The 18060-nt window shown below is 39.4% G+C and overlaps 1 protein-coding gene across 1 annotated transcript in view; it reads left to right on the top strand.

Moving 5' to 3' along the window:
• Positions 1-4828: 4828 nt before the first annotated feature.
• LOC103374068 (myosin-binding protein C, fast-type-like) overlaps positions 4829-18060 on the top strand; it is a gene marked incomplete at its 3' end in the record, with an annotated part of 61783 nt that continues 48551 nt past the window's right edge. The window contains exon 1 of the mRNA XM_008304097.1: positions 4829-4927. Coding sequence (XP_008302319.1) covers positions 4906-4927 — 22 coding nt within the window. The remainder of the gene's footprint in view (positions 4928-18060) is intronic.

Raw genomic sequence — 18060 nt, 5'->3', positions numbered from 1 at the left:
ATAACTGTGTTTCTGCTAACATTAAAGGTCATGTTCCCAGTATATATTTGCTTTAAACTACATAACACATCTTTAAAAAAAAAAGCTTCATCGCACAAGTTCAGCTCACATCTTCTTCAGAGACTCTGTCAGCAGTTATATGATAATATATGCGATAACATAAAATAATTCAAATTTTCCATGTTCTTGTTGCCGTCCTGTTGATGGAAACAATCTGTGTCTGGGCTCCTCTTCAGTTTAAAGGTGGCACAGCTCTGTGAGGAGCATATGGTGACTGAGGCATGCGATTCCCCCGGGCTCTGCCTTTGAAACTATGCAGGCCTATACAGTACCTCTTCCCCCTTACTGGGACAGCCCATTACTCTCTGTCACCGCCCTAAACAACGGTGTCACCTTACTATTCTTAGTCAAATATGAAAGCCTGTATATTTATATGAAATGACAACAGGACTTTCACTTTGAAGGAAGACGCTGTCATGTCCTGTCTGCTTGCGCGCTGTTAAAAATGGAGCATTATGAAAAATGAGAGAAAATGTTTAAAAATACATAGCAAGTTTTGAATATGCTGCCACAGTTTGAGCATAATCGCTGGAAAATGATTTCCCCACAAGCCTTTGTCAATAAATTTTTTATATTGTAGTGTTTACAGCTAATCAGATGAACAAAACAATAGCAGAAATTAACATAAAATGGTATTCAGTGTTTGACTGCAGTTTGAATAATCTCTTGTACCTCTAAATCTAATAAAGCGTGGCTAGCAGTGTCTTACATTTATCACATTAAATCTTAGTTAAAATATAAAAAACAAAAACAAAAAACAAACCTGTAATAACCCAAATTACTGTATGAGAAACAAACTAAACGCTAACTAATGTGGGACAACATTTTTCGATATATAACATTTATGCACAAAACCTGCTCCAGACTAACAGAGCAGCATCCATCTTAATTAGATACATTTCATTAGTAAACTCTTCAAGTAATCAGTCTAACCGTAGCTGATGGGTCGATACAAACCACAAACCACAAGTTCCCATTCTATTACAGGTAATTCCATCAGATAGAGGTACAACAAAATCCACAGGATCCACAATAGCGAGCCAGATCCACACAACTCACAGGACCCACAGGATATGTTCCAAACTCCTGTTGCCAATCATCACCGGGCCCACCCAGAGGTTCTGTGTCCATGCCCCATCAGCTCAGAGCAGTTTTAGCAATACCAAGGGGACCTACACAATATTAGACAGCTGCTTTTAATGTTGTGAAGTGAAGACTTTAATAGATGGGCACCAAAGGTTAGTGTCATCAATTTGAAATCCAAATGTGGCACACAGTCTCACCTTCTGCTCCTGAGTTACGACTTTTAATAACGTCCAGAAAGGTGTTTTTGCAGAACATTATGATATCGCAGTGAAGCCGACCTTTGACCTTTAGGATATTAAATTCCATTGTGTGACATTTTGTCATAATTAGCATATGAATCCTCAAAATCCCTCTCCAGTCATAGATTCAACCCGTAGAAAGAACAGCACAGATAGAAAAACTCATCTCTGTGTATCAAAGTTACACATTCAGAAGGCTTTTCCATTAAAATAATCGCTTTCTACCTTCAAATGTCTCGCATGAAACCCAACACGTCCTCTTCCTCCACCCACCACACCTGCTGCAGCTCAAGGACACCAGCTCACCTACAGCTCTGCTCAGAAACTGCGTAGCTGCTTTACACAATACAATGGCCAGTTGTAACATTGGAGTAAATCAGTCATCCATGTTCAAACTGGAGGCTGATTCTGGAGAAGAAGAATGATAAATTATGGAAAAATGCTAATATAAGCATAAGATTGTGTAATTCACTCTTGAGCTTCAAAAGAATGCTTCATAGTGCTATTTCTGAATGCTATAAATGTAGATGAATTGTTGCTTTGTTATCATAATTGTGGTTGGGTTTTTTTTTTCGGGGTGGGGGGGTTCTCTATTTTGTCTCTAGTGTTATCTTGGCAAGGGTAGCTTAAAAACGATAAGCACTTGGGATAGGCATATATAAGCATCTTGCTTCCACCTATGCCTTTTCAGTCACTATCTTGTTTGTACTGTATGAATTGTTTATAATTTTTTGTATTGTAAGATGACTGAATAAATGTACAACAATAAATAAAAATAATAATAAAATAAAAATACAGAAAGTCCCACAAGCTGATAAAATTTGTTTCTTCCATTTTTAAAAACAGGACTTGCTCGAGGGCTGAATCCATCTTTATGAGACTGTCACAGCAGTTTTAAGGTGTAAATGCCCAGAAATGTCAGTGATGGCTTGTTTTGTGCATGCTGCATCCTCTATCATGTAAAAAAAAAAAAACACCAAATGGACCTGTTAACAGAGAGGTCCTTTAGGTTCTGGATGAAAACATGTTTTGTGAGATCACGGCGACCTTAATGTTTGACCAACATCTAATCAGTTCATCTTGGAGACCAAGTGAATATAAGTGCTGCATTGGAAGAAACTGTGTATGTTCACACATACTGAAAGAAAAAATGTAATCTTGACTTTTTTGAAACTGTAGGGGCCACTGTATACAGTAAGTTCCTCCACACTGTGCTGAATCCCTCTAAAGAAGAGAAAACTTCATTCATTCATCTTATTTGTGTGTTTTCAAGGCATCAAAGCAAGCAGCTTGGAAACACTCGGTTAGTAAATTTTCTCAACTTTGCATGGCCCAAATTGTGTTTATTTAATAACTGATACCGAGAGAGTGTTTTTGCTCCATATTGACGCACCAGTTTGTTTCCTTTTTTTTTTTTTTTCTTCTCCCTGCCAGAATCCATAAAAAATTCTGTCCACACACTAAATGCAGTTCTGTCCTAAAAACAATCAAATCTCTCACATTAAATATTGATGCTAAATGCTGCCTGCTGACAGCTACAGTCTCTAAACTGCTGAACAAATGTCCTGGGAAAGCCGCTGCGAAGGTGGAGGAGACCTGCTTCAGCTGGCTTAACGTGTACTTCAGTGGGGCTTAACTAATGCAAGCGTTAAATAACTCCAGTGTCATCCTGTACAGCGGATCACTGGATCATGTAGGACACCTATAGTTAGTCTCCTATATGCACTTTAAATCCACAATATATGAATCATTTCAACCCATTCGGAGAGTTTAGTCACAGCATAAATTGAAACTGATGAGCTATGAGCACATCAGAAAGATTTATTCAAGATAATTCAGCTTAAAAGTCGAGTAATGTAAAGTTATAATATACATTCTAACGGACTCAAGGACCCTTTTAAGTCCTATTCAAACAGCTCTCCGTAATCTTCCTCGAGGGTATTTTGTTCTCCTTGAACATCTGAATCTCAAGTTGCACTTGCCTTAAATAGCCGTTCTTCAATCTCGGCCGTCTCTTTCTGACTTAAGTTCTCTCTCAGAAATTAAAGTCACAAAGAATGTTTATTGTTACGGCCAAGGTTATGTCTGCCGGGGGGATGTGGGCAGCAAGAAAACAAGGGCAGGATCCTGAAAGGCATCACTGTACACGGATGGATACAATGAAAGTCAGAAGCTTTTCAAAAGCATAAGTTCATACGGATGTTTATGATTTCCATATTTGGTTCAGGTTGGAGTTCAGAATGACGTGTTGCGTCTGTGATGGGTTGGGAGGTTTAGATCTCTCCAGGAACTCATGAGGTCAGTGACCTCCTCCTGCTGTCTGTGACCTCGTTCCTCACATCTCTGACTCCTTGTCCCATAAAACAGCCTGTTGACAGCCACAGTCCTGAAGAACAAATGGGATTGTCAGAGCCTACAGGAACGCAAGGCTATTGCTAAAGCTTTGCTCTCGTTTTGATTTGGTTTTCTCATCCTGTAAGCTGGGGACAGTGCACTGTAAAACACTAAAAATCAGTATTTTTACAAATTATTTCTAACCTTTATTTCACCGATTTCCCCTGTTTTACTAAATTGCAGATGATATCTAGTAAAATCACAGAAAAAAAACTATTAATTAACATGCTGACAATAATTTTTTTTTTACCCCAAATTGTAATTGGTGTGTGTGTGTGTGTGTGTGTGTGTTTATTTATTTATTTTTACAGTGTCTGATGTTAAAATTATACCATTTTATTGTATTTAAAGCAGTGCCAGTATTTTATATATAATTTTTTTTGAAGAAAAAGATGTATATTAAGGTTTGAAAAATAGCAAATCAGTTTTTAATGTTTAGTTTACTGATTTTTTCCTGTTTTGTTAAATTTCAGTCTAATATAAAGTGTTTCCACTTTATATTAACGCTTACATTTTACTCCACAAATTTTATTTTTACAATATGTGACCATAAAATTTTACTGTTTTACTGGATTTAAATTACCTAAAAATGTAATTATTTTACACTTATTTTCCATTATTGTCACAGTGTTTACAGTGTAGGGTTAGGGTTACCCTAACAGTTAAAGTATTCCACAGTTTTCAACATAGTTTTTTCTGGCAGACTTTTATTGACAGCGTATTGTGTAATCCATCAGTCAATCTGTCAGAAGCTGATTAGCATCAGCCCCTTTGTTAATGTTCTGCCCCTCAGGGCCTAATGAGTTAATCAGCTGGCAGGTTTTCCCCGAGGGCCGGACTTTTCTTTACGGCTCCGGACCACTTTTACCCCTCATGGTGTCTCGTTCTGCTCCTCAAAGCCCTGCTGCTCCTGCCAAGGTTTCAAATGACGACCATTCTGTCGCTCTCCTCCTTCCTTGTTCCACTTGTTGGTGGGGGGGGAGGAGGATGGCAGCAGAGAGGGAGTCTGTTTGGGGGTGGGGGGTGCTGAGGTCATAAAAAGGGATGAAGGAGGAAATGCAGGCAGATCCACTGACAAGCAGGGAGGAAGACGCTTTCAGAGGAATCACTATAAACAGACACAGACATGCCTGAGCCCCAGAAGCCAGGTAAGCCGGTCCATCCTGTGGGATTATATTAGGAAGCTCAAAAACAAAAGTGTGAGACGCGATTCAGTGTAACAAAGGAATGCTCAGACGTGTGAAATAGAATCTCGAGCCCACATTTTGAGCCCATTCTTGATAAAAAAAAAATGCTTGTGTGCTGGATAAACAAGGCAGTTGCTGCATTATTGCATCACGATACATCACAGCCTCACTTTTATAAGGTCATTAGTAGTTTATCTAGTTTCGTCCACTGATAGTAAAGCAACACCAAACTACTAAAAAGATTCTTCAGAGAAATGTGGCATGATTGTTCTTTTACTTTTTCTCATTTCCGGAAAAAAAAAGAAGAAGAAGCTGAGGATAAATGTGACCTCTAATACAGTAAAGATCTTTTAATATGCAGTTCATTAGTGGGCATGCGGATCAAAGCCTCGGAGCATTACGCAGTAATCTGTGGTATGAGTTTTAGATTTCATTAGTTACAAGCTCTTGTCTCTGTACACTGTCTCTTTGTTGCTTTCTCTGTTCTAGAGCTGTTGTAGAAACGTATTTTTGCATCTTATAAGGAGAAACTCTGCTGTTTTTAACAAATAAGGGCACAAATGCTAAAGATAAAAGTTATTATCTGGAATTTTAAACAATCTTTATTTTACAGATTGTCTCTGCTTCGGTAAATTAATAACAACTAGTAAAATGGCAGAAAAAAATGTATTGATTTACATGTCAATGAATATAAATCTGCAACTGTAACATTATTTTGAAGGTAAGTGCTGCTGTTTGAAAAAAAATAGTTCTGCATACTAACTAGTGAAAAAAATGGAAAGATTTAGTTAAATTACATGTAATTTCTAGTAAAATCACAGAAAAAAAAGTTAAGTTAATTTCCATGCTGACTGTAAAATGACAGGCCAAAACTGTGCTTAATGTCCACAGCAAAAATCTATATATACAAATAGTAATTCATTCTTTAACAATATGTGACTATAGAATATTGTTTTACTGCTCATTACTACTCATTTTCCAGATATTTAATGTCATTTTCATTTTCGTTTTTTTTTTTTTTTGTAGTTTTTGAACAATTCAGTATTCCACTGGTTTTTAAAAAAATTATTATTATTATTATTGGTATATAAAATAAAATGAGCCAAAATGCTGAGCAATGAAAATAAATATATAGAAATGCTTAGAACGGTGGCTATTTACAGTACTGTTAATGGATCTTGTACACTCTTATATGGACACATATGTTGCGTGTCATTTGAAGGTGTACATTTTATATTCTTGTAACATTTATTTTTTGTTCGATTATGATAAATAGCTTGGTAGAGATGCTCTAACAGGTAAATAGCAGCATTTGTGATACACACAGTAACTGTTTTTTCTACATAATTTTTCTGGCATAATCCCCATTTTTTTTGTTACAGTCTTTGAAAATCACAATAGTCGACCATTTTAAAACATATTTTGACACTTTTTTGACTTTATTATTTTACTAATATGCCAGCGTGCTCAGTTTTCTTTTATGTTTGTGCTTACATCTGTTTATTTGTGTCTTTGCTCGGCTATGTTGTAAACCAGGCCTCTAAGTCAGTGTCGCCTGAAATTAAATAAAGGTTGATGACTGATTGAAGTTCATTAAGCTGAGGGCAGCAGGAGTGATGAAAGGGCAGAAGCTGGCACAAATACAGTAATATCAGATGTGTAGTTCAAGGTTACAACTGAAGATATTTCTTTCTATGTGATTATGATTTGAAGAGAGATGAACTCGTTTCGTGTTTGTGTCTTATGGTGGAAAAATCGTTGAAGAGAAGTCTGAGAATTTTAAATAAGTTAAAGTTCGTTACACAAAATGGAACACAGACTATAAATGCCTTGCTTCATCGCTGATAATAAGCCCTTTTATTGCACCCTAAACTGCATGTATGTGATTCCAGCCGTGGAGTATAACCTTACTGGCATAACATTTAATAACCTCAGCACTGAAACACTAACCGGCCACCACAACACACCGATATGTGACATTAAACTGTACAGGCGGCGGTGTGTGTCGTAATGTTTCTATCAGGGTCTGAAATGTTGCTGCTGCTGCTTCTGTCAACAGCAACCTCAGAGTACCGTAAATCGTCTGGTAGCTCGAAAAGCGAGAAATGAAGGCATGCATGAGGAAAAAGGAGGAAAAAAGAGCGCGGGATGGAAGGTTGCAGATAAAAAGAGATGATTTGTGCGAGGGACCGAGTCAGGTGTAACTACCTGCTGTCGTATCTCAGCACCTCAGACACCTCATCTACATGACCCTGATTTTCCCTCTCATTCTGTTACTCCGTCTCCTCTGCTGACATCCATCTCCTCCTTACCAATCTGCATGAAGTTCACTGTATCTGTGTTTTCTTTGTGTGGGTTTCACCTTCTCCGTCACGGCCTGAGATGTCTTTTGCTTATCGAGCTCCTTCAAAGTCAACTTCCAAAAAAAAAAAAAAAAAACGTCTGTGGCTGGAAACAAAACGTGTTCCCAGAAGTCCACATTTAGAGATGCTGTGTGTGTGATAAATTTCATTTGATGAGCTTATCCCTTTTTATTCTCCTATCATGCGGTAATTCCATCCCCGCATTTGATTATAACTTCCTAACGTGTCGCCAATCCAGTGTTCTGACATCACACATATTATGTTCCCGTCACCACATTACTACCTTCTCTCAGGCTCCTCTTGTTCTCCTCCCAAATCCTTGCCCCTCTCTTGAACTTCATCGCACTTTCTCAGCTTTGGAGCCCCCCTGCCCCTGTCGATCAGCTGGTTACGGCTCATGTGACGCCCCCTGTGGCGTCCTGCTCTCGGCGGTTAAAGCTCTAGAAGCTGCGGTGATCTCGAAGAAGCACGCATCCCAATAAACAGCCACAAGAATAGTCTCTCGATGTGCGAGCGACGGCTGTGGATCCACGCAGGGAAAGACACCTCTGGAGAGGGAGGGGTGTGCACGGTTAGACCCTGGTTGACCCACAAAGGAAGAACAACACACACACTCACGCAAAAGAGCCCAGCCGGATCATCCTATCTCTCGTAGCCGTGCATTGTTTTGTCTCATGAAGCTCTTTGGAAGGAGCCAGTCACACAGTAATTAGACCTTGTGCACCACAGTTGATGCTGATAGTTGCAGGGTGCCAGCCTGGCGCTGCTCCACTGCTGAGCCTGTGCAGAAATAACCCAATTTTTAATTACCAGTAATACTGCCAGAGGCCAGCATCTCTACCCAAACATTCCTCCCTCCTCTGACAGGACGGGGCCGATCAGGGGCCGGCATCATAAAGACAGACTTTGACTCCGGCGTAGATTTAATTAACGAGTAGATCTCTGATAGATATCTGTGCGTAAAGCTGTCGAGGACCTTTTTCAAAACAAAAAAACATGGCAGACTAAGTAAGTGCCATCAAAACACTCATCGCCTCGCTCTGATTTCTTAATGTGACTTCTGCTAGTTCATCAGTCAGACTGATGGGTGACAAGTGGAAACAACCGTCCTCACTGCGCCCTCATGACTCATTCTATGTTGGCAAAACACAACTTATAAACCCTGTTATGCTCCTTTTGATTGCCTGGTGTTAGCATGGAGACATGGTTTTGTTTTGAATTAACCTGGCTTTAAGCTGGTTAACTTTTCGGCTTAAAACAAACCAGTCTGGTTTGCAACAGTTTCCAAAATGACAAAAAAGAGGAAAATGTTAACATGCTTTGGTTTAACTTTGAAACTTCCTGTTTCCACTTCTGTGAGTCCACGTGGACTTCTCTGTGGACATCCATGAGCAGTCCAAAACTATGACTATGCCACAAGGGCAATAGTGCTCATGTGATGTATATGCTAAATGAAAAGAATTTCAAACTAGAAACAACAATCACACATCTGTGGTGTCAGCTTCTGTCAGTGTGCACGTCCCCAAAGATGTACAATCAAGATTTTAGGAGTCTCTATTAGACTACAGGTTTATGCTGCTGATTTTTGTTGGATTGCTGTTTTGTAAAATACCCTTTTAGATACTTATTTACATTTTCCAAAAGGGAAAGATCTTCCGTTAGGGTGAAAGGAGCTGAAGTGTCACCCAGGATTTTTACTCAACTTACCAAATTACTGAAACTTAGGATAGTTAAGCGCAGTTTAATACCTCCCCCTGCTTACCCTGTCCCCCCAGAATGACATTCCTACACAGATAAACTGCATTCTATGGTTTGGTTGACACAAGTCATCTTGAAGTTTTCAGGTCTTCCAACTATTACCAAGTATTCATTTAACCCAAAGTGTAAAAAACAATTTTGTTGCTATGCTTAAAGGTTCTTTCCTTTTCTTTGGGAACCAACATACAGAAAATGGCAGTCGGATTACATCAAACCTAATTTTTGCACTTTCCCTTTAAACTGGAATACCAGTTTAAAATGTAACTTCAAGTTTATGGAATCCACAAATGTAAAATTGCTCTCAACAAAGCGTAAAGATAAGTGAGATTTATTCGAGGCAGTGCTTTTCTTCAACAACCTTGGTTAAGTTTAGGAACCAAAACTACTAACGCTTGGAAAATAGAGCAATTTGGGTTAAAATATGATCCTTTCACAACATATAACAATCTTCTCCTTAATGCAACAAAACACAAAGATACTTTTGATATGTTACAAATAAACATTATCCAGTAGAAAATCCTTCATAACCTAACTGGGAATGCAGTGTAGTTGTGTGAAACATCATTCTTGGAAGACAGGGCTGGGAAACCGGGCATCTACGCAAACCATCTTCTTGTTTTTGCAGACCAGCAGTTGTTTGGTGGAAGGTTAAGCCTCCTGTCACCCTAATGTCTTCAGGGTAGCAGGAGGTTGACATCATGTCACTCACTCCTCTGCCCCCAAAACCACACGTCTCACAACGGGTCCAGTGTAGCATTACTTCATACCGTGGCCATCATCAAGTTCCCACAGGTATGCACGCCCGGCTTGATGAATTACAGACAGATGCAGAGTCGAGCAACTGTGCCATGAGGTCCCACAAAGAGGGTGTGAAAAGTTAACTGAGCCCTGATGTATCATTAACAAAGACTCGCAGCCTAAGCGCCGTGTGTGCAGCGGCTCCACACCCAGAATTCATCCCTTTTTTTCTAAAAGCTTCCTCTGTGATCTGAGAGAGGCCTTGGCCTATTTGGAGCACAGGCTGTGCTGATGCGAGCTGGAAGACAAAAGGAAATGAATGGAAAGCTGAAGTGGATGACAGCTTAATACGGTATTTAAAGCCGCCTTTGTTTACTGAACACTACAGATTCTTCATCCCTAAATTAGAAATGCATTTAGCAATTGTTTTTCTCATGTTGAGACTGCTTTATTCACACCATGACAATTCATTCAAATTGTCAGCAAAGTTTACAGCTGTGCTATAAAATCTAATCTGCAGTTTTGCACATCTTTTATTCTGCTTTCAACCCCATTACCGAATCCTTTTCTTTCTCCTCCCTTGTTCTGCCATAAATCTTCATCTTTACGTGTGGCAAAGAGGAGCTGAGGGGAGAAAGACATCGCTGTGGAATCAAAACAAGTCATAATTCTTATCATCATCACTATAACCCAGTGTTATATGCAGCCAGCCCATCGCTCACATTCCCCTCACGGGCCTGCCTGTCTAATCTGTCGCTCCTCCGCCACCATGACCGTTCCAGCATCCATGCAAACCAAACAACACGAGAACGTCAGCGCCTTCAACAGTTTATCAGCTAGTCTCAGAGGGGGAAACATTATGAGTGACCTTCTTCTTTGAACAGTCTCCAACGAGCTCACTGCTCGCGTCTGAGATCAAGATGAAATACAGAAACGAAGGGAAGAAAGTGTATCGTTTCATCCCTTCTGCAAGAATAATAAATCAAACATAAGTTCTCTAAAAAGATGACAGCACGACGATGTCAAGACTGAACCTCTGATCAAAGCGGAGATTGTGGACGATTTGTTGTCGTCCTCAGTGTGGGGTTACAACTAACACTGCTGCTTTCCTCAAGTAGTGACTTGAGGAAACTGTCTAATGTGGAGTCTGCGAAATGCTTGTTTTGTCCCCGTTGACACGATTCCTCGAGAAATTTGAGCAACTCAATTACTTAAAATCATTTATGAGCCTCATTATGATGATACATGGCTTTATTGTGTTTGCCGATGATTGCGAAATTGAGACAGATGGAGAAAATATTGAGATAACCAAAGAAAGTGGGGTCATTTCATACAGCAAGAGAGAAAAATTCTAAGAAGTCTGTTTGTTTTAAAATGGAACCAGTCTAATAACAATACTTGATTATAGCATCAGAGAGCTTCCACTGTGTATATCCCGTCTACAGACACAGAGACTGCTAGCTAATGTAAAGGCTGGTAAATTCAAATGCAGGAACCTTCAACATGTTTAGCCTCGATGCTATACATGTCCACAGCATTCGTCGCTTCCCATTCATTGTCTATGAAAGCAATCGTGCGGTGCATTCAGGTAGAGATCGGGCATCGCATTGTCCACTTTTCATTTGCATTATATGAGGGTGTCTGCCACTTTATGGAAATCAGAGGCGTGCAGAGTGACCTCCTGCTGCTGGAAACTCCTTAAGACCTTTGAAGCTAACTGAAGACAGATTCAACAGCTGCATTACTTCTTGCCTCAAATGTTTCCAGAAACATATTTCAATGACCTAACCCCCAATATGAGAGAAAGTTTCCAAGCAAGCCGTCATGCTAATTTAGCTCGACACTGGGAGCAGATAGTCTATTAGTGCAAGTGTTTACACATTCGTAGGAAGGTGTAGATTGTGTGTTTTCTTTGTTGCCTAGTGGCAAACCAGTCATGAGTCTAATTCTGGGCAGTGGCGAGTCCAAACACGGCCCTTGTGCCACTAATTAGCAGCGTGGAGCTACGTCACCCGTCAGAGTGACTGAAGCTGATTCAGCTACCAGCAAGAACAGAAATACAAGGCAGATTTGTTGCTGATCAACCAGTTCACCTTGAACTTCAGTCACTCCAGTTTAACGTTGTCAGCTTGCTGCCCAACTAGCGAACCACCAACATCATCTATTTTGTCATTTTTTGTGTCCCTGCTGGCGGCCTTCAAAATCACCATCACCATTCTGCATATTTCAAATCAAATCAAGTTTATTGTCATTTTGCTCTACATACACAGTAGTATAGGCAAGATGACAAAGCGTTTCTTCGGGATTCAATAACTTCAAACCATTTAAATAAAGAAGTGTTTGCATATCTAGAGCAGCAGTTCAGCATATTTGGCACTTTTAGTACTTTAAGAAAATAATATTAATGTTATATTTAAAATGATTGTACTTTTACTTAAGTAAACAATAGAACAATTTTTATTTCTATTTCTATGCTGGAATATTTACTGGAGTTGTTACTTTTAAGGTCTGAGTGCTTTTCCCCACACTGTTGATCACTTAGTTGCAGCCGTGTTACTATCAGAGAAGAACATTCGAGAGGTTTTTCCCCTTCATTTTAGAAATACTTGCAGGTTTCTGTTGCCTGACTAACCAACGAAACTGTTTCCTGATTGTAATGATTCACAATATTTTCACAATTTATCATCTGAACCCCTTAAAATATTCAAAAAAATGGGCTTCAATGACAGATTTGACCACTTATCTGTAATGGATTTACCTGTAATTTTGCATGTTTTTTTGGAAAGCAATTATAATTATAAATGAAAACCAAATGTAGAAACTGTGTTTTTGTTTTGCATTACAACAGTTTTATTCACCAAAGACAGTCAGTCTGGAGGAGAATGTTACACCGTCATCTTGTTCAAAGCACCTTTGAGAACTTCTGATACAGGTTCATGACAAAAAAAAAAAGAAAATCCTTTAAAATATTAAAAATATTCATTTTTTCCCCCTACTAGCTGAGGCTCAGCAGCCAAAAACAAAAAGTAGGTCACTCAAATTTGCAAACCCTCTCCTGTTCCTTTCCTGGTCGCATCAGTTCAGTTAAAACTGTGAGCTCCTCTTCACAATGCAGAATATTCTGCTTAAAGAAGCTTTCATTTACACGTGAAGGGCCTCAACCAAGGTGAAAATTGACTATTTATTAATCCAAATCAACAGCTAGTGGAAGCAATGCCTGTATATGTGTGGAAACGGAAAATAAAATCTAGCATAAAATAACAGAATAATGTGGGGATCAGTGATTCAACTTCGGATACGATTCTGATTTTTGGAGGAATAGTATTTTGTTATACCTTGGCACTTATTTCCGTCAGTCTGCTGGTAAAAACAAATCATTAAAATGATCATAACTGGATGTTTTTAAATTTTTAAGGTGACCTAATTTAGAACTGTATCAAAAATTGATTTCATGGAAAGCGTACACTGTATTATTTTTGATACCGACGATCACTGGAATTACTGGAATGTCTGTCCTTTGATGTTTTACAGCATCCATTACTATCTGCGCGTCGAGCAACTATTTAATCACTGCTTCGGATTTATCCTTTTACCTTCTCCTCCTACTCCCCTCCACTCTATTCAGTACATGACACAGCTGTAGGTAAGATCATCAAGACTGTCAAATTAACTTGGCAGATGATTGAGTGATAGCGAGGGCAGAGGCTTAAGTGTACCCTGATTCTGCCGACAGCTTCGCTCTCCATCCTCATCATAAAATGGTGAAACTCCATCAGTCACGCTCTGCCCCCAGCGTGGATGCCAGCCAAGTGCCAATAATACCATTGATGCTCATCCACACACTCAGTTTTATAAATAGACTGTTTGAATATTAATCTTCTCTTTACACTCCCCTGCCAATATTCTGCATTTTAATATAAATATCCGAATATTGTGCAAACACAAAAACGCTCTCAGTCACACCGTCATGTGGGCTTAAGTACAGTAACAGCAGCAGCAGCAGCTTGGCCACATGTGATCATGGTGTGTAATAATGGAGCGAGTTGCTTTTAAAGTGGGATTAAGGTGCTTTTCAGGCGTTGAGGGATTCCCTGTTGAATAGCGTATAAAAATGCATATAAATTGAGGAGGATTGGAGTTATAGTTACTTAAAACATCGTTTAGAAGCAGCGCTCCTATTTAAGCAGAAGTAATCGGACTGCTTGACTTAAACCTGTCTTTAGCTGTAAAGTTCAAATTACTAAATGACGTTTAATTATTAAAAGTGCTTCAAATGTATGGCTCCCAAAACTTACACTCCTTTACAAATAAACTGCCTTTTCAATATGTTTTGAGGGGGAAATATTTTCATATTATGTGTGTTTGTAAGACGTTTCTCAAATAGGTTTCTGATCAACATATATTTGGAATTTCTTTTAGTGATTTTACTGCTTCTTGTTTTCACTCATATATTAGCCACAGTGTCGTCATCCTGCTAACTCAGAAAACTCAGCAGTTGCTTCAAACCCAAACTGTAAAGTTTTCCTAAACCTAACCAAGTGATTTTGGTGAAACTTTCCTCCTCTGCACAGTCTTACCTTTTAAAAATATAACTGAGAATACATTTCAGTTGGATGGAAATTTTTGGGAAACATGGTTGAATTTTTTTATGTCAAGCATCAAAAATATGACTCTTACCAATGCTGTATCTTCCATCACGTCTGCCTCCCTGCCTGGTGAACCGCAGTGTTCTTTGGTTATAATGCTCCTCTAGAAGATCGGCTGTGTAAAATATAAGGAGCTCTGTTGGCAGAAAATAGAGTGTAATTGTTGTGGGGTGCGAAAGAGACGACCCAAATGCAGGACATCAGTATTTGGTTAGGTAGAATAAAAAAGGTTATTAAAGACTAAGGAAAGAAAACTTTAGGGGCAAGATGTAATTATCAAGCCAATTTCATTAACTCAACTTCAATTTTGTTCTACTTTAACTAATGTATAAATCTGAGTTTAAATTTCACACAATATTAGGTTGATGCAATTACAGACATGTCAAACCAACTCAAAAGGTTCATCTAAATCATTAAATTAGTATCTTTAAATCTTTAATTACGTGGTGGCAATTTGTCTGTTGAATGACTCTTTCGAGTGCATTTAAACATTTATGCATGACCTACTGCATGCATGTTGGTTGCCATGGCAACACAATGCATACAGTCTGACTATTTGCATAATATATCCCCTCAGTTTAGAATCTGTATCGCACAGAGAGAACACAATCAGGACAAGAACTGGTGAAAGGGAGACGCTTTAAGTTGATTCCTAAATTCCAAATTTCGAATATAACCTCGTCTGGAGCTGGTTAGCTGTGCAGCATAAGTTACGACGTTGATCTTGCAGGTTAAAAATACAGCCACCTCTGTGACATTTAAAAGTCTGGCTTTAGGATCAGCATATCTTGCTAATCCACGAATCTCATAGAACAGGCTTCTGATTAACTGCTAAAGGAGTGAGGGGGACACACAGGTTAGTTAATGACATCATATTCATAATTAGGTTTTAATTCGTGTATAATCACCCGAAAATAAAAGTTTGTTTTTGTTACCATAGAATCAACCCTTTTAAATTACGTTTATCATGTTGGTTCACCATGTTTCTACAGTAGCTCAGAATGAACAACCAGCAGTGAAATGGGCCTGTCATGGTTTCTGTATATTTAGGTTCATGCTGGGAAGTCAAGGGTGAAGCGAGTTTGTTAGGACCTCCCTGCCAGAGGCCACTAAACCTTCCCCCACCCTGGACCTTTCCAAGTATTCTGTCTCTGAGTCTTTATAACCTTGATGCCACCACTCGTGTTACTTTTTCAGACTTTGGATAGTTTGCTCAGCACCACTCTGCATGACGATTAGTCTAATCTCCATGTGTCACATGAGTGCCCCTCTAAAACTAATCCTCTCTTATGCCTTTCCTTCAGTTTACCTCAACTTGAAAAACACAAACAGCATATGAATATCAATTCTAAGATCCTACAGTTGATTGTGTGTCTTTGTGGGAAACAATCTTCCCAAGTTATTTTGGAAGAAAACAAACTTTTCTGGGATATAAGCACAGGCTGACTTGTGAGATGGTTTCAGTTTGATGTTGTGCGAAGCGTTAAGATGCACAGATGTTTTCTTGCATGATTAAGACATGCATTTTCTCCCCCTGCAGTACACCTCGGGGCTTCTTTTAAGTCTGATTTTCTGAATCGCCATCTGCTGACAAATGAACTTTTGGCATCGTGAGGAAATGCTGTGTCTCCTGAATGACACATGTTGTACATTAATGGATTATGAGAAAGATCCTGTGCTTCTTTGGCTCTGGACTTTGAGATTTTATTCAAAACCTTTTGCCTCTTGAGCAAATTTGACTCCAAGAAGTAACTTATAACTGCACCGTGCTACTCATTGGATGTGTTACATATATATTTACACACTAGCAAGCCCACGTGGGAACGTGAGCTTTTAGTTTCACCTGACACATTTGTGCAGTGTAGAGGAGTATGTGTAAATGTGCACCAGGCTGCATTAACAAAGTATGAGCAGCGGGACTATGTTACCACCAATTGGCGCTGTGCTCAGCCAGAGAAGGAGGCCGCACTGGCCCCACTGTCTAGTTAACACGTCTGCTGCTACCATAGCTTACGGTTGTAGACATGCCTAAGTGACTTAATGTATTCAGCAGTCCTCCAACATCAAGCTCCAGCAGAAACGAAACCACGTAAGAGGTGCCTCCCTCGGCAGCGGCATCAGATGCATCAGCCACACGGTTTAAAGGGACAGCTGCCGCTCAGCCATCGAGCATCAAAACGCGCATTCAAAGACAAATGCACGGGAGGAATTTGTGCCCTTTTTGGCTTTGTTCAGTGATGAGAGAGAAAGATTTCAAGATTCAAATGTTTGCCTTGGCCTGACTCCTTTGGCTTAAATGCCTGAACAAGCAGGAGACGTACGCAGCAAAAGGAAGACAGGGAAATGTCAAGAGAGATTAACGAAGCACATTCCACAGAGGTTACCCTTCAAACGCAGGACGGGAGGAGAGAGCGAGAGAGCAAAGACTCACATGAACACAGAGGGGGATAGAGAGAGAGAGAGTATGGAGGATGAGCACAGCAATGTTAATCTACTTATTGTTTTTCAGAATTATAAAGAGAGGCTGGTCTTTGTTTGCAGGCACATTGCAAAACAGCACACAGGAGCAGCACATAGGTTGTTGCTTCCTGTTGTAATAATCTCCTTCCTGCTAATACATAAATGAACATTTCTGTATATAATGTGATATGTGGTGATTATACCATAATAGAACAAATGGTCCAAGTAAACATTTTGTCTCTGGTACTGTAGACTTCACTCCTGTTATAGACAGCATAAGCAGTGGAAGCCAATAGTCACCATTAGCAGTGGAGGGGATCAATACTGAAAATATCAATACCACTGATTCTGAGTCTTGTTTAGATGGTTGCATCAATGGGATTGATCAGAAAGAAAAGCAGGTCTGTTTTGCGTTAGATCATGTTCTCAACACATTCAGCTGTGTTATACGGTTTTCAACACGTTAGCCAAAAGAAATTAATATTTTTGTTATTATTTGGTCCCTATTTTACTCAAAATCCATTTTTCCACAACACACACCCCTTTGTCTCATCGAAAAAAAGGTAATCAAAGGCTCATCAACAGAAAATCGAAAGTACTGAGTGACGATTTCATTTCAGGAGGTGCAACAACAACGACCTCCAAATGCGCCACCGTTCCTCAATGTAATTGTCATTTTAGTTTGATCTGGGCCACATATATCTCCTCTAAAGCACTCTGATATGATAAACTTGTATGAAAACATTAGTGGATTTATGACCTTTCATAGGAACTACAATCTGCCAACAACAAAATGTCATAAATAATGTAAAGTACGTTGTTTGCCAAATGGAGCAACCGTATCAACAGCTCGTTTTCAGTATTAATAATGGATCTCATGACTGCTTTGGATGTAAAAGAGAATTATCGCCAAACATTGTGACTCAGCTCTTGCTCGGGTCGGAGTTTTTTTTTTTTTTCAGGGCATAACTTCACCGTTTTAGTTCAATCTCACTGCTCTGGTACGTAGCTGGTGGAGCATTTAGCAGCTAAAGAGGCAGAAATTTCCCTCAGAAGTAGATGGAGACAAAAATCACAGCAAAAAGAAGTGCTATTCGGGTTGCTAGAGGCACAACGGTATGTGAATTCT

The sequence above is a fragment of the Stegastes partitus genome, unplaced genomic scaffold (assembly GCF_000690725.1).
Source record: "Stegastes partitus isolate 25-593 unplaced genomic scaffold, Stegastes_partitus-1.0.2 Scaffold2131, whole genome shotgun sequence".
NCBI lineage: Eukaryota > Metazoa > Chordata > Actinopteri > Pomacentridae > Stegastes > Stegastes partitus.
The sequence above is the reverse complement of the archived record's forward strand: the minus strand, read 5'-3'. Positions and strand labels throughout refer to the sequence as shown.